Source organism: Pteropus medius, unplaced genomic scaffold (genome assembly GCF_902729225.1).
Source record: "Pteropus medius unplaced genomic scaffold, Ma_sr-lr_union100, whole genome shotgun sequence".
Taxonomy (NCBI): Eukaryota; Metazoa; Chordata; class Mammalia; order Chiroptera; family Pteropodidae; genus Pteropus; species Pteropus medius.
Window position 1 is genome coordinate 9746812 of NW_024344378.1, and position 23231 is coordinate 9770042.

General features: G+C 34.1%; 2 protein-coding genes across 15 annotated transcripts in view; one reads left to right on the forward strand and one right to left on the reverse strand.

The window, feature by feature from the left end:
• ATRNL1 (attractin like 1) overlaps positions 1-23231 on the reverse strand; it is a 627375-nt gene that overhangs the window by 484983 nt on the left and 119161 nt on the right. For 10 of the 14 annotated variants that reach the window (XM_039871115.1, XM_039871112.1, XM_039871111.1 and 7 more), the window contains 3 exons: positions 18446-18659; positions 16594-16782; positions 10712-10930 (listed from right to left, as the gene is read on the reverse strand). In XM_039871115.1, the coding sequence (XP_039727049.1) occupies positions 10712-10930; positions 16594-16782; positions 18446-18659 (622 nt within the window). Of the gene's footprint in view, positions 1-1594; positions 1613-4426; positions 4510-6371; positions 6482-10711; positions 10931-16593; positions 16783-18445; positions 18660-23231 lie in introns of those variants that run through there. The other 4 variants (XM_039871125.1, XR_005654640.1, XM_039871124.1 and 1 more) reach the window with 4 other exon arrangements.
• The window catches only part of LOC120609742 (translation initiation factor IF-2-like), a 449818-nt gene that overhangs the window by 305506 nt on the left and 121081 nt on the right, over positions 1-23231 (forward strand). The gene's annotated exons all lie outside the window — the stretch shown is intronic.

Consider the following 23231-nt stretch of genomic DNA (forward strand, 5'->3'; position numbering starts at 1 on the left):
AAAAGCAATGTAAATGGCCCCTTGAAATACTTCTACAACTCAGATCACACAAATATACTACAAAATAGAAACCTGGATAATTTTTTCCTGATAAGAGTTAAATAATTAGTATTTTAGGCTTTGCAAACCAAATAATCTTTGTCACAATTACTCGCCTATCCCATTGCAGTATAAAATACACAACAATTGATAACAGCTGTAATCAAATAAAACCTTATTTACAAAAATAAGCAATGGACTAGATTGGATCTGCATGCCTTGATTTACAAACCATTTATAAAGTTAAAAAAAAAAAAGAAGAAGAACACTTAATTAAACCTCAAAATCAACCATTGTAAAAGCATCATAAAGGAGATTCAGGACAAAAAAAAGAGATAATAAAAATGAGAACTGACACCCCAAAAACTGGAGTAAAAGGACAATCAAAATAATTAAAGACAAAAATGTTTTTAAACTATGCTTAAAGAAGTAAAAGTAGGTGTGATGACAATGTTTCATCAAATAGAGAAAATCAATAAAATCACAGAAATTATGAAAAAGTACGAATGGAAATTACGTAATAGAATAGTATAGTAACTGCAATGAAAAATACACTAGTGGGATTCAACAGTAGACTTGAATTGGCAGAAGAATTAGCGGTCTTGAAGAGAGATCAATAGAGATTATGTAAACTAAAGTAGAGAAGAATAAAAAAATGAACAGGGACTCAGATAAATGTGGGACACCATTAAGTGCACCAATATATGCATAAAGGAAATGCTGGAAGGATAAGAGAGAGAAAAGAGGTTAAAATTTATTTGAAAAAATAATTCCTAAAAAATTCTCAAATTTGATATAAATGTTAATCTACGCATCCAAGAACTTTAACAAACTCTAAGTATAATAAACATGAAAAGATCAACAAACCAACACATTATAACAAAAATAATAAAAGCCAAAGACAAGGAGAAAATCTTGAAAGCTGCAAGAAAATATGACTCTTCACTTACAAAGAAGCCCAATAATATTAACAAACGACTTTTAATCGAGAACAATGGAGGCCAGTAGGCAGTGGGATAATATATTCAAATCTCTCAAAGAAAACTATCAAACAAAAGTTTTCTATCCAACAAAGCTACTTTTCAAAATCTAACATGAAATAAAGACCTTAACAGATACACAAAGAGAATTCATTTCTAGCAGATCCACCTTCCAAGAAACACTGCAGAAAGTTCTTCAACGGGAAATCACATGACCCTAGACAATAATTCAATTCCACATAATAAAACAAAGAGCACTGTTAACAGTCATTACATCATTACAAAAGCCAGTAAAAATATATATTTCATATCTTTTCTTCTCTTATCTGATTTTTTAAAAATTATATTTTTAAAAATATACATAATGGTATTATTGGGCTTATAACATATAAAAATGTAATATATTTCTCAATAACAGCACAAAGAAAGTGACTGAAGGAAACCTATATTGGGCTAAGAATAGGACATAGGATTACCAGATAGAAATTTAGATTCACAGGAACAAATAAAGAAAACCAGAAAAGGTAAATACAAAGAGTAATATAACAAAAGCTGTAAAGATATACTTGCCCTCCTTTCTTCTCTCAGATTTACTAAAAGACAAAATTATATAAAGTAATAAATACAAAAATGTATTGTTGAGTTTGCAACATATATAGACATAATATGAATAACACTGCCAAAAAAAGGGGAGAAAGAGACCCATAAGAGCAACATTATTTCATCTCACTAGAATCAAGTTAATATAAATCTGAAGCATATTTTAATAAGTTAAGATGTATACTGTAAAGTCTGGAGTAATCGCTAAAGAAATAGCTCAAAAAACAGTGAAAAATCATTAAATAAACAAAAATTTTACATTAGGAAATATTAACTTACTGCAAAAAATAAATAAATGAAGATCAGAAGAACAAAAAGGTCATGAGACATATGGGGAAAAAAAGTAAAATAACACGTAAATCCAATTACATAAATAATAACATTAAATGTGAATGGATTAAATAATTAATCAAAAGGCAGAGATTGATAGGCTGAATAAAAGCCAAAGACCTGTTCTGTCTACAAGAGATACACCTAAAGATACAAACAGAATGAAAATTAATGGATGGAAAAAGATATAGCATACAAACAGCCATCAACAGAATGTTGGAGTGGCTATACAAATGTCAGATAAAAAAACTTTTTAAAATATTACTAGAGATAAGCGGGAACATTTTATGATAATAAAAAAGGCAATCCATCAAGAAGATACAAAAATTGTAAACACACATGCACCTAACAACGGAGCCTAAAAATACATGAAGTAAACACTGACAGAAATTAAAATAGAAATACACGATTTGACAATAATAGTGGGAGACAGCAATACCTCACTTTCAATAATGAATAGAACAACCATACAGTAGATCATCAAGGGAATAAAAGACTTGGACAACACTATAAACCAAATGGACCAAAAAGACATATAGAGCATAATCCATACAACAGCCTGAGAATATACATTCTTCTCAAGTGCATATGAAACATTCTCCAGGACAGACTATATATTAAGTCATAAAACAAACTTCAGTAAATTTGAAAGGACTGAAGTCATAAAAAGAATATGTTCTCTAATCACAATGGAATAAAATTAGAAACCAATGGCAAGAAAAATTTGGGAAAATCACAAATATGTGGAAATTAAGCAACACGCTCCTAAATAACCAATGAGCCAAAGAAGAAATCATAGGGAAATTACAAATTACTTTTAGGTACATGAAAATGAAAACATTACATACCAAAACTTACAGAATGAAGCAAAAACACTGCTTAAAAATAAATTTATAGCGGTAGGTTGCATTAAAAAAGAAAAAGGTCTCAAATCAACCTAACTTTTCACCTTAAGAAATTAAAAAATAAATAGAAAATTAAACTTAAAACAAGCAGAAGAAAGGAAGTGATAAAGATTACAGTGAAAATAAGTGAAATACAAAGTAGGAAACAATAAAGAAAATCAACGAAGCCAAAAGTTTGTTCTTTGTAATGATCAACAAAATTGGCAAAATTTTAGATAGACTGACCAAAAAATTGAAGACACAAATTATTGAAATCAAGAATGAAAGATGAGACATACTACTGACAAAGAGTGGGGAAAAAAATTATAAGGAAACACTATAAACAACTCTATGCCAATAACTGAGATAACCTAGATGAAAAAAGGCAAAACCTTCGAAAGTCGCTAACTACCAAATAGAAGAAATAAAAAATATGAGTAGGCTACCAATAAGGAGATTTAGTTAATAAACAACAAAATGCCAGAAAAGTATAGCTTAACTTATGAATTCTACCAAATTGCTTACAGGTGCAAACATCATCAACAAATTACTAGCAAACTGAATCCACTAGCATTTAAAAAGGATTATACACCATGACTATGTGGAATTTATCTCAGGAATGCGAGATTGTTTAAACATATGTTAAATCTATCAGGTAACACAATATACTAACAGAGAAATAAAGGGAAAAAAAATCCACATGATCATCTCTATAGATTGGAAAATACTCAAGAAACAAGGAAGAGAAGAAAACTGTCTCAATTTGATAAAAGGCATGTATCAAAACTTCATAGCTAATATCATAGTTAATGATGAAAGACTGAAAGCTTTCCTTTTAAGATTAAAAACAAGACAAAAAGTGAAGTGAATTCCTAGAAATAGAGAAAGAATGACACGGTGGAACAGAAGCAATACTTGAAGAGATAATGGCAGAAAACTTTACAAAAATGATGAAAAACATAAAGCTACAAAGTAAGTCATATGATTCATAGTAAAAAATAAAACCGATACTTAGGTACATCATATTATAATTACTCATATCCAAAAACTAAGAGAAAAAATCTATTTAAAAAAAGTCAGAGGGATGAAAAAGAGATACTGCTTTCAAAAGATAAACAAAACTGAGAGAAATTCTTAAAGAGAATAAGAGGAAGCCAGAAGAAAAGGAAATTACAGCTTCAAATTATTTTTAAAAATATATCTGTCCACTCAGAATGTTATTTCCAGTAAAAATATCCTTCAAATATGAAGACACAAACATACACAATAAAAACTTTTTCAGGTATATGAAAGCTATGATAATTTAATGCTATGATTAAAAACACAATATTTAAGTTAAAGTTCATGGAGCTAAAAAATATTCTAGCAGAAGGAAATTCAGATCTATAGGAAAAAATAAAGATCACAGGAAATGATCACAATATGGATAAATAAAGAGAATTTTTTCTTATGATTTCTTTATAAGGAAATTGTCTAAAGCAAAAATAATAATGTATTTTATGGTTAACAACTTATAAAAAAGTAAAATATACGGCAATAATTATACAAAGGACAGGAAAGGAGCAAATGGAATCACTATCATAATATTCTTACCTTATATATGAAGTAGTATAATATTGTTTCAAGGTAGATTGTGATTAAGATAAAGATGACTATTACAATCACTACAGCAGTCACTAAAAAAAACACAAAAGAGGTATAGCTAAAAATCCAATGAAAGTGATAAAAATGGACTTAAAAAACACTTAATTAATCCAAAAAAAAAAAAAAAAGCCAAAGGAGGAACAACAGAGGAAAAATAAAGGAAATATTTTAAACAAATATCATAATGATAGGACTTAAACTCAATAATACTAATATTATATTAAATCTTAATTAACTAAATACTCTGATTAAAAAAAAACAGAGATTGTGAAACTAGATTTTTTTTTAAAAAGCAAGACCTATAGACTATTTACAAGAGATTAATTGTAAATAAAAATACACTGAAGACTTCCACTTCTGCCCATGAAGGATTAACCACTCTGATAACTGACCTCTAATGGTAAATAAGAAAACTAAAGAAAATGTATGAAACATCTATTTTCAAATATTAACAAGCAGCTCAAGAATGGCATGCCTAAGAGAAGAAAAAACAAAATATGACTGCCATGCTTGCTACCTAGAGGCATATTTGAAGATGCAGCCCAAGGAAAGAAACCCAAACAAAGGCATTCTAGAAATATTTAGTTGAGGGAACAAGGGTCAAAGTTCAGGGAAGTCAAAGCTCAGGGTGGCTAAAATTTGTGGGGCAAAATCCTACAGAAGAGAGAGTTGCACATAGCAATCTGGAGAGGGGTTTGAATCTTTGACTGAATAATGAATTGATCACATTTTGAAACCCCATGAAGCTGGAGAAAGAACCACCAGAAAATAGTCAAATAATGCCAGATCTCACAGAGGACTGGGAATAGTTTGTATTCCTCCTAGTCAAAGTGGGGAGACCTCATAATACAGTGAGCATTGTATAGAGACCACAGAAAGGCACTGTCTTGGTAGAGGAAACAAATTAGCACTGGACTGAAGGCTGGAATGCACAAGCCCTAACAAGCCTTAAAAACAATTTTTGAAATGATCATACAGATCCCACATAACATACTGCATCCCAGAGTAAGGTTCGACACACTAAAAGATATAGAACATAACCAAATAATAAACTATAAAAAATAAATAATATCCAGATACCATTAAAAATAACCATGCTGGAAAATTTGATCCATAATCAGTAAAAAAAATATGTCAATAGAAACAAAGAAATGGCATATAAGATGGAATGAGCAAAGAAGGATTTTTAAAACAGCTATTAAAAGAATTCTCCATATACTCAAGAATATGGAGAAATGGAAAATATAAAATGACTAAAATATCATATCTATAGATGAAAAACAAAATAAGCAAAATGAAAAATAAGTTCAATGAGGAAAGAACAGCCTTTTCAATAAATGGTGCTGGGACATCCAGATATCACCTGCAAAAGAATTAAGTACCTATCTCACACTACATATGAAGAGTAATTAAAAAAAAAAGAACTGATCAAAGACCTAAATGTAAGAGCTAAAAATAATAACCTCTTAAAAGAAAATATAGCATAAATCTTTGGAATCTTATATTATGCACAGTTTCACAGGAATGACACCAATAACACAAGAAACAATAGAAAAGACAGACAGCACTTCATCGAAATTTAAAACTTTTATGATTCAAAGGACACTATCAAGAAAGTGAAAATATAACTCACAGAGAAAATATTTGCAAATCAATTCTTGATAAGAAACTTGTATTTATAATATTTTAAGAACTCTTATGGTTCAATAATAGAAAGATAAATACTCCAGTTCAACAATGGTCAAGAATCTGATAGACATTTTTCCAAAGAAGACATACGAATGGCCAAACGAGCACATGAAAAGATGTTCAACATCATTAGCCACCAATAAACTGCAAATCAAAACCACAACAAGGTACCTCTTTTCACACTCACCAGCATGGACCATAATTAAAATATGTAAAATAATCAGTATTGGCAAGGATGTTGGGTAACTGGAACCCTCATGCATTGCTGGTGGGAACGTAAAACAATATGGCAGCTTTGAAACAGGCTGGCAGTTCCTTAAAAGATTAAACATAGTTACCATTTGACCCAGATATTCCATTCCCAAAGTAATGACAATATGTCTACACATACACTTGTACATGAAAGTTGGCATTATTCAAAAAGCCAACACTTGAAAATGCTCAAATGTCCAGCAACAAGTGATGAACAGGTAAACAAAATGCGGTATATTCTTATAAGGGAACATGATTTGGGAATAAAAAGAAGTACTGCTATAAGTTACAACATGGATAAACCTCGAACACATTATGCAATGTGGAAGAAACCAGTCACAAAAGATTACAATTGTATGATTCAATTTATATAAAATGTCCAGAATAGGGAAATCCATAGAGATATAAAGATTAGTGGTTGCCTAGGGCTGACAAGGGTAGGTGGGGGGTTAACATGCAGTGACTAGTAAGCATAAGGTTTCTTTGGGGGGATGATAAAAATGTTTTAAAATTAATTGTGGTGATGGTTGCATAATTCTGTGAATATGCTAAAAACCACTGAGTTACACACTTTAAACGGGAAAACTGCATGGTGTGATGGTTAGTCTTATGTGTCAACGAAGCTAGGTTATAGCACTCCATTATGCAATCAAACACTAATGGTCTCTTCAGTGCAGTAGGGAGCTGTACATATGATGGGATAATCACTCTGATGACTAGGTACGTGACAGAGCTGACTTTAAGAAAGGGAGCTTATCCTGGATAAACCCAATCAGATGATCCCTGACAAGGAACTAGTATCTACTTGAAAAGAGAGATTAAAATTGTGAGGGATCCCATTTGAGGTTTTGAGACTACAATGCTAGTAGGAGATGAACCCTTCTATGCGGAGGAGGATGTGAGCATTCAGAAGCTGAAGTGATCACTGGCTGACAGCCAACCAGAAAACAGGCATCTCAGTCCTATGACTGCAAGGAACTGAATTCTGCCAACAATCGGAATGAGCCTGAAAGCAGATTCTTCCTCAGAGCTTCCAAAAAACACTCAGCCTCACAACACTTTTGAGACCTAAAGCAGAGAAGCCAGTCAGGCCAATGCCCCAACACCTGACATACAGAACTGTGTGTTTTAAATGGATATTATTTAAGCCTACAAATTTGTGATAATGTTTTATGCTGCAATAGAAAAATAATATACTCTCTAAAATAAAGCAGTGAGAGAAAAACAAACTGGTACAGTGCCACCTACACAAATCAAAGAAAGAAGTAAACTATAACATCTCTGGAAAATAAAAGAGGATCCTTGTCATACACCGCTAAACCTTCATCTATTTTGAAAGTCTGTTATTAGGTGAAAACGTTTAGAAAATGTTATGTCCTTTTGCTGAATTCATCCATTTAATCTTTATAAAGCGAATCTCTTTATTCCAGATGATATTTTTTGCTCTGAAAACTATTTAACTGATATTAGCATAGCCAATTCAGCTTTCTCTTGATTTGTTAGCTATATATGGGTCCATTCTTTTACTTTTAAAATATGCAAATATCCTGTTTCACCTTAAAGTTTCACCCATTAATTTCAACATTCTTAAGTGGATTTTTCTTACAGTAATTATTACTGTGGGTTCTAACAGTGATTTTTTTTTTATTTCCCTCATTCCTTCTACATTTATTATTTGGAATTTTTCTGTAAGAAATATTTGTCTACCCTTGTCCATTTATTATTAATTCAGTCATTTAAATCAGTAGGAAACCATGGAGATGGTTTCATATCATTTCACTTTGGGCTACAACCCAATACAATCACTATTCTTTTTTGCCCAGATGTGATCTACTGAGAACTCTTTTAACTTGGCTCTGTGCCCCCTGACATAATCTCATCTTTCTTTTTCTTTTAATAGCACGTTCTGCCACTAAAACAATGCTCCAGGCTCATCTATAGTCTCCCTGTCTCAGCCCTAGAATTGGCCATTTCACTGGAAAACAGTATTGAGAAACCAAGATGTGGGCACTGGATTTACTCGTTGCTACTGGGGTATCGTGGCTTCTAGGCCCTCCCTGCAAACAGAGCCAGGAAATATATATAAATATATTCTAACTATGTGTACACACTAGCTATATTAACACACACACGCACACACACACACACGCACACGAATTCATGCTGTTATCTCAGACCCTAATCCAACACCACGAGGTTATTTGCAGTCTTCGCTCCTTGCTTACTTTTAACTTTTTTCTCTGTCAGAAACCTTCTCACATTAAACATACTTCATTTACTTATTTGTCCAAACCAAGTTAACATATAAGGTATTACTAAAATTGCTAACCTGTACCATGTGTGAGAAACAAATTTACTAACCAGAATACAGTGTGTAAGTATAGTTCTTTTCCTTTAGCATTAGAGTATCCAGTCAAAACCCTATTTTCCAAAGTTACTTAGGTCAGCTATTTTTTTTTTTTTTTTTGGATGAGATCATGGCATTTGTAATACAGTTAAATTTACTTGTCAGTTTGCATTCCATCCTTCCATCCTGGGATCCCCAGACATCCTGATCGACTTTTTCATTCTTTGTGGTCCACAATATGGTTTCTGACAAATGTATAGTCGTATATCAACTATCACAGTATCATAAAGAACAGTTTCAAAACTCAAAAAATTCCACTGGGAGGCCCCCTTGAGTCAATCCCTACCTTTAACTACTTGGGGCAAATAACCAATCTGATTTAGACTGATTTCCAGTTTTGCCTGCTCCAGATTGTTTTACAAGTGAAATCATACAACAAGTAGCATTTGGGTCTGATTTGTTTCGCTAAGCAAAACACATATAAGATTCAGACATGCTGCTGTATGAATTAACGATTTGTTCCTCTTTTGTTTTCATAAATTTCAAAGTTTATGAAGCAGGTTTTCTCCCACCCTGTGCCACACTCCCTTGGTCCATCTGGTCTTGATAAAACACATTATCAGCATCACACCTAAAGCAAGTTCTACTGTATCTCTTTATGTTTCTGCTGCAGAATTTTCACTAGTACCAGGGAAAGCTATTAATCAGACATACTGGCATAGCTCAGAAGTACAATACCTCCAGAGGCATCATTCAACCAATGAGGGATGAGAGCTAGTAATAAATGCCCTCCTGCCCTCCCCCAGTCCCTCAGTGGGTCAACTCTGAGGAGCATTCCACCTGGTTCTTGATAGGTAAGTAGGGGGTCTGAGTCCAAATTTCCTAGTGTAGTACCAGTTTAATAATGTACATATTATTGGTTTTTCTCCCTTCTTTCAAAGTCTGTATTACCTCAGTTGTGCTTCCTAGATTCACCTCTCAAATAAACTATCTCCCCAGTCCTTATGTCAGGCTGTTACCTCTTCTAGAATACTCTTTCCTGGAATGTCCCCAAGATTCACTCCCTCATCTACTCAAGATGTTTATTGTCACTTCTCAGTGAGATCTGCTCTTACCACTCTATTTTAAATTGCAAGCCTTATTCTCCCTTCTTTGTCTTACTTATTTAATAGCACTTATCACCATCTAACTTCACATATGTATGTATATGTGTAACAATTTTATTAATTTCAATTAAAAATATGGGCTCCATGAATGCAGTGATTTTAGCCTAATTTGTTAATTGCTGTCTCTCTAGCATCTAAAATAATCCTTGGCACATACGTACATACATAGTAAGCACTCAATAAAAATATATTGAATAAATTAAATTGTCAAGAAGGTTGATATTATTCAGTATAAGAACAGACTTCGTATGGGAAAAAGAAAGCCCTGAAAACCAGTAACTACCAACCTTCAAAACTGAACGGTAGTGAATACTGATGGCAGCTTTCAAAGTGAAGCCAGCTAATTCCATCGCAGATATTATAGCGAACATTCCCATACTTAGCATAAAGTTTGGCCGGATCCTCAGAGGTGCCTTTGAATTCTAAGCTATTAGAATACTATGAATAATAAAAGACTATACTATAGGGTAGAAAACAGGCATGAAGCCAATGTTCTTTCTTAGCAGTTAACATGAAACCAAATCTACTCGCTACGTGCTATGCATCTAGTTAGTCTTTTTAGCGACTGCAAACGGAATACCATCTACACAATAGAGATGGACAGAGGGAAGAATATTTTTTTTATCTTGGAACTTTGAGCCTCATTTTCATTATTTTTTTCTAAATCTTTTTTAGAAGAAAGGAAAAATCATTCTGGGTTTTAAAATTGTTTCAAAAACAATTTGACTGAAAAACTCAATTGTTTGAAAAACTGAACTTGTTTTCATCACATTTTATTACCTGGACACTGGATAAAAGACCACTCGTAATGCTTTTCTTTAGGACAAAGACTGGTGTCAAGGACCATCTCATTATTGTGCATTCCAAGATGCTTCATTGGCCCCCGTGAAGATCCTTCAATGCAGTGCCCTCTTCCTGTATTACTAGGATCATTGCACCATCCACATCCAGGTTGCTCCAAACATTGTCCACAGGTTCGCAAGCCAGAACAATTTTGAGCTGCATGACAGAAGCATTAACAAATATGTTACATGACTTTATATTCAAATAGAATTGTAAGTGAATGGAAAAATAAATATAATCTGAAAAAAGACTGCAAAAAGTCATCTGTAGTATATTTAAATATTTTTTTGGTAATGACTAAGTGACAGTAACTACTTAAAGCAAATCAAACATACATCATGAACAAAGAGGAGGTAAATGGACTGGCTTGAGGTTTAAAAATTGTGGTGACAATGACATGGAGAAAAATGAAGTCAGTACTTAATGACTTCTGAACTTGGCCAGTATCAGGGCTTTTGGGGAATTGAATGTGGGCTCACATTCGCCATTGTCTGTGACTTGGAGCCCTGTTAGTTTGTTTTTGTTGTGCCTAGTAAGGGCCTTTAAGAAAAAAACTGCATCTGCCTGTGAACAGCCAGTGTGAGTGATACCTGCCCATCCCCTGAGATAGCTGAGCCCCACTAGGACGGCCTCTCATGCGCAATGCTCCTTCCAAGAGCCCAAGATACTAGCATTGGCCAGCCTGTGAGGAGTGAACTCAGTCCAACCCAAGAACCAAACTGAATGGGAACATGGGAACTGGATACTCGGTCAGGCAACCGGCAGCGGCAGCCTCCTCTGACTGTCAGGGCTGCAGAATATCACTCCAAGGCCCACTCACTGAAGCTCAACCTGTTTTGTTTAATTGATGTATAACCTACTACCCTCAACAGAGCCTATCAGTACTGTGATGCCTTTTCCAAGTATAAACATTTTACAGTCTGCCACCTTATTTACAATAGTTCCTATGTAACGTTTTAAATTTTTAATTCACAGACTATCCTATATTCGGCTGAGACTTTAATTACTTTTACTGATTTTTTTTTTTGCTAGAACAGGTACACTTTGTCTTCGGAATCGTTTATACACAGAAGATAGTGACACAGGGATGAGGTGCCATGAATCATGTCTTCTAGTCACATTTTTTCCCAGAGGGAAAAAAAATGGTAGCTTTCTGGCAGACTCAGTTTCATTGTTGTGGTGGTAATAACTTAATTGCTGCTCGGTGTTTTAATATGACTGGAAACAAAAATGTCCCTTGGATTGCTGCAAGCAAAATGACACAGGCGACTCAGTGAACATCAGGAATTCAATATAGAGGGCTGTGCAGGGATAGCAAAATTCTGGATTAAAAAATTAATCTAATTCATAACAACATTGTTGTTAGAAATTGTTTGCATGCTAAGCATTTCAGAGATTGGACTTACGAAGGTGGAAAATGAGTATCATCTCCTATATTTATTTAATAATAAATTTTAAAAGAAAGATTACTCTTTGAGTCACTAAACACAAGTGACTAATGTTAACCTGTAGAAAATTCATTCTTTAGCATTTGATGCTGACTCAAAAACTGACAGACTCTAATGTTTTCTTTCTTAGAGAAAACAGTAACAGGAAACCTTTTACAGGCTGTGCTTTTTCCTAAGTTATAAATAGTATGAAGACTATGTATGAACTACGAGTAATTACGGCAAATCATTTTATTTTATTTTTGGCTTTTTGAAAGATTAAGTTGTTAAAATGTTTAATATGGTTTTTGAAATGTCTAAGAATTTGAAAAATCAATCTGCAAGAAATTATGTCATCAAATGATTAATGAAGACTTCCTGTTTCCAGCTCAGCATTTAAATAGCTTAGAAGACACCACTCCATCCTAACGAAAAGTAAAAAGCAGCACAAACTGAAAAATCAAAAATTCTTACATTCACCAGAGACATCAGGTCCCAGGGCAAACTACTGGCCCTAAAATTGGAGACAGGTAGGAAGACACAGAAAATCACAATTTACCAAAGTAGAAACCTCTATAGGAAGCAGTACCAGGGTAAGAAAATCTGAACTGTAATTGAAGAATTGCTGGGCGCTCACTGTGGGCAACTCAGAGTTAAAACCTCCGAGGGGATCCAGGCATAGGAGAACTCCTATACTTTGAGAGTTTTACTTCCAGGGGCTCTAGCAGGCCCTCTCAGTGAACATGCAAAAAAAAAAAAAAAAAAAAAAACCTGTGCTTCTAACAGAGGGGAGAAGAAGAACCATTTTTAAATATGCAAGAGCATTCTGTTCTTTGTACCTTGAGAAACTATTTAACAAAACCCAGCCCAAACCACTGGAGTTTTAGCAAAGCCTAACTGACCTGGTTAAAGGGAAGTACCCAAACCAAGTCTGGGTGAGGGACAAGAAATACACAACCTCCAGCTCCCTCCAACCAGCCTGTACCATAACCCAAGAGAAGAAAAATAAACTGAGAAACACTTGTGAAGTTCACAGTCTGGGCCGCAGGCTCACCAAAAGACTGAGACCTATCATGGGACTGTATAATACTTCCCAATTTACAGCAGTTTCTTTTACCCATATATCATTTCTGGCTATCAAGAAAAAAATTACAAGGCAAACCAAAAGGCAAAAAACACAAACTGAAGACAGACAGAACAAGCATCGACCAGACATAATAAAAAAACTGGAATTACCAGACCAGGAATTTAAAACAACTATAATTAATATGCTAAGCAAACTAATGCATAAAGTAGACAGCATGGGAAATGTAAGCAAAACTACATGTAAGAAAATCTAGATGACCTTGCTTTGGTTACAATGTTTTAGTAAAGACAGTAAAGGCACAATCCATGAAAGAAAGAACTGATAAACCAAACTTCATTCAAATTTAAATATATTCTATTCTCCAAAAGACACTATCAAGAGAATGAAAAGAAAGCATAGACTGGGAGAAGATATTTGGTGATAAAGGACTGATACTTTCTGGTGACAACATCTGATAAAAGACTGCTATCCAAAATACACAAGGAACTTTAAAACTCAGTATAAGAAAACACACAACCCAATTAAAAATATGGGCAAAAGACCTGAACAGACATCTCACCAAAAAAGATATACAGATGGCAAGGATGAAAAGTACCTCCACCTCATATGTCATTAGGGAAAGGCAAAGTAAAACAACAATCAGATATCACTACACACCTGCTAGAATAGCCAAAATCCAGAATACTGACAACACCAAATGCCGGCAAATATTTAAAATGTGAAGCAACAGAAACTCTCATGCATGGCTGATAGAAATGCAAAATACAGCAATGTTGAAAGACGGTTCTTGGAACACTGATTATACTTTACCATACTATCGAATAATTGCATTCCTTGATATTTACACAAATAAATTTATATTTTATGTTCACACCAAAACCTGCACATGGATTTTTATAGCAGCCCTATTCATAACTGCCAAAACCTGAAAGCAAACAAAATACACTTCAGTAGGTGAGCAGCTAAATAAACCGTAGTGTCTCCGGACAATGAAATATTATTCAGTTCTAAAAATAAGTAACCTATCATTGAGCCATGAAAAGACATGGAGGAGATGTAAATGCGTATTACTAAGTGAAAAAAGTTAACTTGAAAAGGCTATATACGATATAATTCCAACTACAATACACTCTGGAAAAGACAAAACTACAGAGACAGTAAAAATATTAGTGATTGCCAAGAGTTAGGAAAAGTGAGGGGTGACGAGGCAGGGCACAGAAGTATGCTACTATAACAATTGAAACGTACCATGACACATTTGTCAAACCCTAAAGAATGTACCATGCCAAGAGTTAACCTTAATGTAAACGATGGGCTTTGGCCAGTAATGATGTGTCAGCGGAGGTTCATTGACTGTGACAACTGTACCAGTCTGGTGTGCAATGCTGATAGCGAGGGAAGCTATGCACGTGTGGGGGCACAGGACATAAGCCAACTCTCTGCACCTTCCTCCCAATATGACTGTGAACCTAATATGGCTCTAAAAAAAATAACGCTTATTTTAAAAAAACTGCCAGGAAAAAAAAATGTTTAAATCGATGTATGTAAACTTGTAAAATATTGAAAGAAATATAGATTTCTAGGATGTATACTTTTTCTAATGTTTCCTATTACTCTGTTTTCACCATATCAATTGCATTTTGATTTGAACTTCTATGTGTTAAAAACTAAATCTTTTATTACTGCTTTAAATAATCTCCTTGAAATTCATTTTTACAAAGAGTATCAAACTACTTTAAATATATTATTAATAATTCATTATTAGCAAAGCTTTCTTAGAAACCACTAAGCAAAATTTGTCTTCAAATATATTTCTTTCCTTTAATTTGTAAATTTTAAGCATTAATATCACAATATTATAACTGGAAAACACTGAATATTGCAAAATCTATACTTGTTTCTCATTTTCAAAGAAAAGTTTCCTTCAAGTTCCATTTACTAAAAAACCTCAAATGACCCCTTAAACAACTTCTAAAAGCAACATAAAACTTAGACCATTCCTAATGCAGCTTTATTTACAGCTATAAGCATGGTTTTAAGAACTTACTACTGTTATACATTTAGTGAATAACTAGACACATGTAGTAGAATATGATCATGTAAATTGATTATATATCCCTCATACTAAAAAGACAAAGTTAATGGCAAAAGCATGACAAAACCATTGCGGAGAAGCTGGCATCTTCCAAACAGTGACACTCAGCTGCTTTCAGCACTTGGATTTTGAGCAATGATATCATCATCATTCCTACTCCCTTTTTATTTCCTAGTATTTCCTCCCTGTTCCATAAAAGTGTCTTGGTTAAAAACACAAAAAAGAATTAAATATAATGGTAAAAAATGAGTAAGCAGTTGTTGGAATTTCTAGATATATCTCAATACTTCTTAAATTCACTTGTACTTTCCATCTCTTTGCTAAGATTCAGATATTTTTCCTTTTAACAATTTTTTTATTTGGGGCTTTTATCTCTCTAAAGAGAATTTTTTGAGAACTTTGTAATTCTGTTATAAAAATTATAACTGGGCTTTTCCGGAAGGTCAATTACATGTGTGAACTATTTAAACACAAGTATGAACTGCATTTTTACCACCGATAAACTAAATAATGACCACTGCTGGTGGGGGTGTCAGGCACACCTAGCTCAGTTCTTCCGTTCTGCTTTTGTGTCTTTTTTTTTTTTTTTTGGTCTTGCTTTTTTCTTTTCTTGATTGTTATAGAGACTTTATTTTCTACCATTTTTTCCTTGAGCAGTCAGTCTAGTCTGATGGATTTTTCTTTTCCATAGGTCTTTTCTTTCACTGTTAGGTCTATTGTCACATTTGCTTTCCCCGTGGAGAGTCTATATATGTGCTGATGATGTCCAATAACAGTTATTTTGTTCCACAGCTTTTAAAATTATATGTTCTGTTCACCCTTGTAGGAAAGAGAGGCACTATACTTTGCCTCAAAGCAATATTGTATTTTCTAGAAGTAGTATTTACCTGGCAGTGATCCAATCCTTGTGAAAACAAACTTCATTTCTATTATGTCATGAAATGTTATGCTGTTTGCAACATATGCTCAGAGTTGAGAGGAGGATAAATGTGGCAAAATGTTAACATGTAGTGTAAGATATCTAGAAGAATTCAAATTGATGGTATAATATAAGTCAGGGGCTTACAGAATTACTAGGTTTTAAAACGAGCTGTAACAATAATTTTTCTCAATTTTTTAAAACCTCCTCAAATGTTTAATTCTTCTATCCATCACGGAAAAATGATTTATGTTGCTGTTAAATGAGAAGTCACTCTAGGTAAATACTTACGAGAGCAGGTAGCAGTTTGCCATTCCAGACACTGTCCATATGGAAAAGAGATTATATAAGCGTTGGAGTCAACGCATCGTTTGGTGCTGCTACACCACATACACTCCATGCCGTTGCTGGTACAGTTGGAACATGACGTCCTTAAAGAGCATGGTTTCTTGCATGGCCTTGCATTTTGATTTGGACTAACTGGAATAAATCAACAAACATAATTGTTTTATTTGTAACTGCATTTTAACGCAAGTAAGTGGTTTTCAAGTGTTTTACTGTTTAGGGAATGTTTCAAGCCAAGTGTTTGAGAAAAATTATAGCAAAAATTACATAAGGTAAATGGAAATGAAGATGACATGTCAATACCTCTTAAATTTGCTATAAAATTTGAACTGTATAATTCCTTGGGAATTTTTAAACCTTTACAATGTACATAAAATTGTATAATTTAAAAACTACAAACAGAAATATAATACATGTTTTTCTATCCAGTTTTTCTATCTATTAGCTAAATACTGTGTACTCTACCATTATCTACTTTCCTAGCCACAATTTCATAAATATTCCACATCTTACCAAAGCAAATGTCCTGTCAGTGAACATGTCTGATATAAACAACAAAAATAAATTAATTCACCATTAGGGTGACTAATTCTTTTTTAAATGTTGGATGTGGAGAAATTGGAACCATTGTACATTGCTGCTGCAGCTTCTATGACAAACATATGGAGAGTCTTCAAAAATTAAAAACAGGATTACCATATGATATAGCAATTCTACTGTGTGTGTGTGTGTGTGTGTGTGTGTGTGTGTATCTATGTATGTATAAATCTATACACACACACCTATATATACATATCCAAAAGACATGAAAGCAGGAACTGGAATAGGTATCTGTACACCCATGTTCATAGTAGCATCATTAGTCACAATAGTCAACAGGTGGAGCAACTCAAGTTCCATCAATGAATAAATAGAAAAATGAAATGTGGTACATAGATACGACAGATAATTGTTCAGGCTTAAAAAGAAATGAAATTTTGACACATGGATGAACTCTGAAGGCATTATGCTAGGGGAAATAAGCAATCACAAAAGGATATACACCTTAAGATCCACTTTTATGAGGTACCTAGATTAGTCAAACTCGTAGAGACAGAAAGCAGAAGGTGACTGTCGGGGTAGGAGGTGGGATATGGGGAGTTATTGGTAAAAGTATATAAAGTTTCAGTTTGGGAAAATGAAAAAGTTCTGGAGATAGTTGGTGTTGATGGGATATACTTAATGACACTGAACTCTACACTTAAAAATGGTTTAAAAAGTCAATTATATCTCAATAAAATTGAAAAAAAATGGTTAAATTGGTTAAATTTTATGTTATATATTACCACAATAAAAAATATATTTAAAAAGAAAATAATCCAATATTCCTTTATCACTTAACAAAAATCCAACTGAAATAAATAATAAATTTGCAAGATTAAAATGATTCTAAATTAGTTGTTAAAGACAAATCTTTCTTCCAAAGACTATCATTATAAGTAAAAGCCATTAACCAATTAAGAATAGATTCTCAGTATCCTGAATTAACTACAACCATATAGTCATAATCTCATTATTTCGACTAAGAAATAAAGACCACATAAAATAATAAACTTTTTTATTTTCGTAAGTTAATGCAAAGGTCACTAACAATAAGTGGGTAATGTGGATAAAGATAAAATCTACAAGGGGAACAGCAGCATAAAAAGATGGCAAAAGTTACCCCAAGCCCACAGACGACCATATCCTGTAAGGGGGTGGTTGGAAGAGAGGTTGCAAACACGATTTTAAAGAAATGCTAGTTTAGTGGACTACTCACCAACAGGTTTTTCGCAGACAAGGCCATCTGCCATGGAAGTACAAGGATTAGCTTTTAAGCCTGCCACCGCAGCCCTTTCTAGATATGCGCAGAACCCAGAATCGTTCGGCTCACCAGGAAGCCACTGTAGCGTTGTGTTTGTAAATGGAGACATGTCTTCCCATCCCCAGTAGGATATATTGATCTTGCGCAGGCCCACCCAAGGTGCTACTTTCTGTAAACAACAGCAAAAAGGGCATTAAAAAAAGTTAGATGTAAAAATACTATGCTACATTCCTTAGGATACATTTCATTATCATTAGAAATTACATTTGAAAATACACAGAACTGCCTGCCTTTCTAAATATTTCTACTACATAGGACAATCAACAATTGCAGCACATTTTGGAGAGCGACGTAGAATAGAACACTATTTTTAATATACTTTGTATTTAGCTATATGATTGGGGTCACTTATTTATTAGCTCTTGTGAACCCCACTTTCCTCTTCTATTAAATGAGGATATAAATATCTATTTTATGAAGCAAGATCATTACAAACTTATTTCTGTTGCTATTACTGCTACTCCTGCTGCTGCTATCCCAACCGCCACCACTACTGCCACCAATGTAACCAGTATGGAGGTCACGAGTCTGAAGATAAATGGCCACTATACGCACCATGAGAAAATGGAAAACAAGATCTACAGTTTACAGAGGCTGAGTGAAAACTTTATAACAGGTTCACGAAAGGACTAAGAAGAATGACAAGTACCACTCTCCTAGTTCAGACCTCTAATAGTACATTAGGACTTTCAAGCAATTTTAGATAAATTAATGGCATCTATCTTCATTATTAAAGAGATCAAGAAAACTAATAAAATCTGACTTTGCCTAAAAGTTAACTAATGGAGGTTTGCAAATGCCACAAAACTAAATATTCTTAGTGCTTGAAAACAAAATATATTCTGTATTTACATACCTTATTTTAATCATTCCTCAATTTTAAAATGTTATTCTTATAATAATAAAAAAAAAATAATGAGAGATTCTTGATCTAAGCTGCTCTTTCCAAAACTCCATTAGAGTAAATGAAGGTAAAGGGGGTCAAATATATGGTGATGGAAGGGAAATGTGACTTTGGGCGGTAAACACACAATGCAGTATACATATGACATATTATTGAAGTGTACACTTGAAACCTATATAATTTTATTAACCAATGTCATCCCAATAAATTTAATAAAATAAAATAAAAAGAAGCACCTCCATCTTTTTCTCCTCTTGTTTCTGCTTCAGAGTTATGCTTTTCCTTTTTAGAGATTTTATTTTTTATTTTTTCTAGCTTTCTTGAGGAATAATTGACAAAAATAGTACATATTTAAGATTCACAATGTGATATTTTCACATAAGCATACACTGTGAAACAATTAACCACAACCAAGCTAATTAACATACCTAGCACCTCATATAGTTACTTTCTGTATGTGGTGAAACATTTAAGATCTACTCTCTTAACAAATTTCAAGTATTACTACATTATTATTAACTACAATAACTATGTTGTACATTAGATCTCCAAAACTGATTTACCCTGCATAACTGAAACTTTTTCCCCCAACCTTCGGGTCTCAGGCAACTACCATTCTACTAATCTCTGCTTTTACTAAGAGTTTGACATTTTTTAGATTCCACATATAAGTGAGATCATACAGTATTTGTCTTTCTGTGTCTGGTTTATTTTACGTAGCATAATGTCCTCCGGGTTCATCCATATTGTTGCAAATAGCAGGATTTCTTGCTTTTTTTTTAAGGCTGAATAATATGCCATTATATATCTCACATTCCCTTTGTCCATTCATCCATTGATGAACACTTAGTTTGTTACTATACCTTGGCTATTGAGAGTAATGATGCAATGAACATACAAGTATAGATATCTCTTCGAGATATTGATTTAATTTCTTTTGGATATATACCTAGACCTGGAACTGCTGGATCATATGGTAATTTTTAATTTTTTAAGAAACCTCAATACTGTTTTCCAAATTGATTATACTAATTTACATACCAATTTATATTCCCATCAACAGTGCACAAGGGTCCTCTTTTCTCCATAACTTTGTCAAAACTTACGTTTTGTCTTTTTGATAATAGCCATTCTAACAGGTGAAGGTAATATCTCAATTAGTTTTGATCTGTGTTTCCCTGACGATAGTGATGCTGAGCTTTTTATTATAGACTTGTTTAATGTATCTTGGTAAAGATCTCTTTATGTTTGAGCTATTTGAAATTCTTTGGAATCCATGAATGTGAATGTTCATTTCCCTCTCCATATTTGAGAAGTTTCCTGTCATTATTTCATTAAATAGTTTTCTGCCTATTTCTCTTTTCTGTGCATTCTGAGGCTCCCATAATGCATATGTTGTTCACTTATGGTCTACCAACAGGTATCGTAAGCTTTATTCACTCTTCCTCATTCTTTTTTTCCTCTGGCTGAGTGATTTCAAATGACTTGTGTTTCAGCTCACTGATTCTTTCTTCTGCTTGATAGAGTCTATTGTTAAAGATTTTTTATGGAATTGTACATTCTGTCATTGTGTTCTTCAGCTTTGTAATTTGTTTGGTCCTTTTTTATGGTTTCTGTATCTTTGCTGAATTTCTCATTTTGTTCATGTATTGTTTTCCTAATATCATTTAGTCGTCCATCCGTGTTCTCCTGTAGCTCACTGAGTTTCTTTAAGAGTATTATTTTGAATTCTTTGTCAGGCAGTTTGTAGATCTCCATTTCTTTAAGGCTGGTTACTGGGGTTTTATTTTATTCATTAGGTAATGTCATGTTTCCCTGATTTTTCATGATCTCTATGGTCTTGTGTTAGTGTCTACACATTTAAAGAAGTAATCACTTCTTTCATTCCTCACAGACTGGTTTCAATTAAAAAAAAAAAAAATCCCTTCACTGTCAGCCCATCCAGAGATTCTGGCAGGCTATGCCGTGGGGTCCATGGGTGAGTTTATTGTTGGAGTCCTTGGGTGATCTGGCCTGGTGCCTAGGTCAGTGGGTGACCAGACCCTTTTACATGGGCCTGCCAGGTGCGTGGGTCCAGAGGAACAAGCCTGGATTCTGAGCCTGTGGTAGCCAGCCTGGCACAAGGGTTGATTAGGGTAGGCCTGGGGACTGAGTCCACAGAGGTGGGTCCTGAGCCTGAATTCTTTGGGTCCAGGCTGGTGCTGGGGCAAGCATGGGACTTAGGCCCACAGGTATGGCCCTGGCCCTGAGTATGCAGGGGCTAGCCAGTTTCCACGGTCCACTGAGCACTCCTGGTGCCTAGATCTGTGAGCCTGGCCTTAGAAGGCCTTGCACCTGAGTCCATGAAGGTAGGCCTGCTACCTGGGATTAGAGAAGTAGGCCCATAGAAGAGGGCCTGAAGCCTGAGTACACCGTGGTGGACCTGGTCCTGAGCCCACGGGGGCCAAGCCTACACTGGGGTCTATTAAGGAGTGCCTGGGGCCTCAGGCCATAAGGGGGCCATCGTGAAGGCTGGGTGTATGGGTGCCAACTGGAGCCTGAGGCCATGGGCCAGTCTGGCACTGGAGCATGCCCAGTACCTGGATACATGGGGACCAGCCAAGCACCATGGTTCACTAGGGCCGATCTAAAACGGGGCGGGATGGAGGTCCATGACAAAGACAGGTGTTCAGGTCGCTCTCCTCTCCCTTTGCTGAGGGTGTTTCTCACACGCTTCACTGCTATGCATAGCCTTGGGGAAAGATGATGCAGGAAATATGAAACTGTCCTTTCTACCCTCCTCAATGAGATTTTCCTTATTTCTATGATTCTCCCAGGTGCTATAATCTCTCACCTGGATTCCTTACCTGAGTAAAGGTATTTTTGTACACAGACGGTTGTTCAAGTCAATGTTTCTGTGAGGGGACAAGCATTAAAAACTCCCATTCTGTCATCTTCCTAACATTCCTAAATGCTTCTACCTTAACATACATAATAATATATTTATTTTCTAAGTTATTAAGCTAATGATATTATACTATAATGTTAAGTGGTTTCAAAACTCCCCATCATCTTTTTTTTATATTATAGACTATCAGGGTAGAGAAAAATATGCCTCTCCATCTGAGTTTTTGAGAGATATTTATACGGTATTTATCATAAATGTTATACAAATGGTCCTACAGAGTTTATAAAGATGGTCATAGACCTAGAAATTTGTAAAGTATATAAATACACTTTTAAATAAACTTAATAAATTTTACATAGTTAACACTCAACAAATATTTTTAAATGAAATTAAAATATCTTATGTATGTTCATTATGACACTAGATTTCATATAACCTAGGAGCACTGTACACATAGTAGGTAGTCAATAAATTTTGCTAAGCAAAGTTCATTAGAACAGAGATATTTTCCACCATCTATTTCCTGAGACAGAGACAGTACTTAATAAATAATGTTTCTAATTATAATACACATGCTGCTATGCCTTGTGAACATCATATATTTCATACATTATTCTGAGAGATATTTTTATAATAAAAAAGCTATAACATTTTACAGTTCTTAATAATAACAGCAGGAGTCAATCCAACATAGATAGTTCAGATTAACGATTGTGCTTCACATTACGGCAACTCTGCCTATATTTCCAAACTCTCTATAGTAAAGACAAGTCACTTAAAATGAAATATTACTCCCTAACTCATCATGATAAAAATCTTCAAGGAAGAGTAGAATAGAAAAATGAAGCAGTTGATAAAACATTTAAAGTAACTATTATCCAGTAAATGAA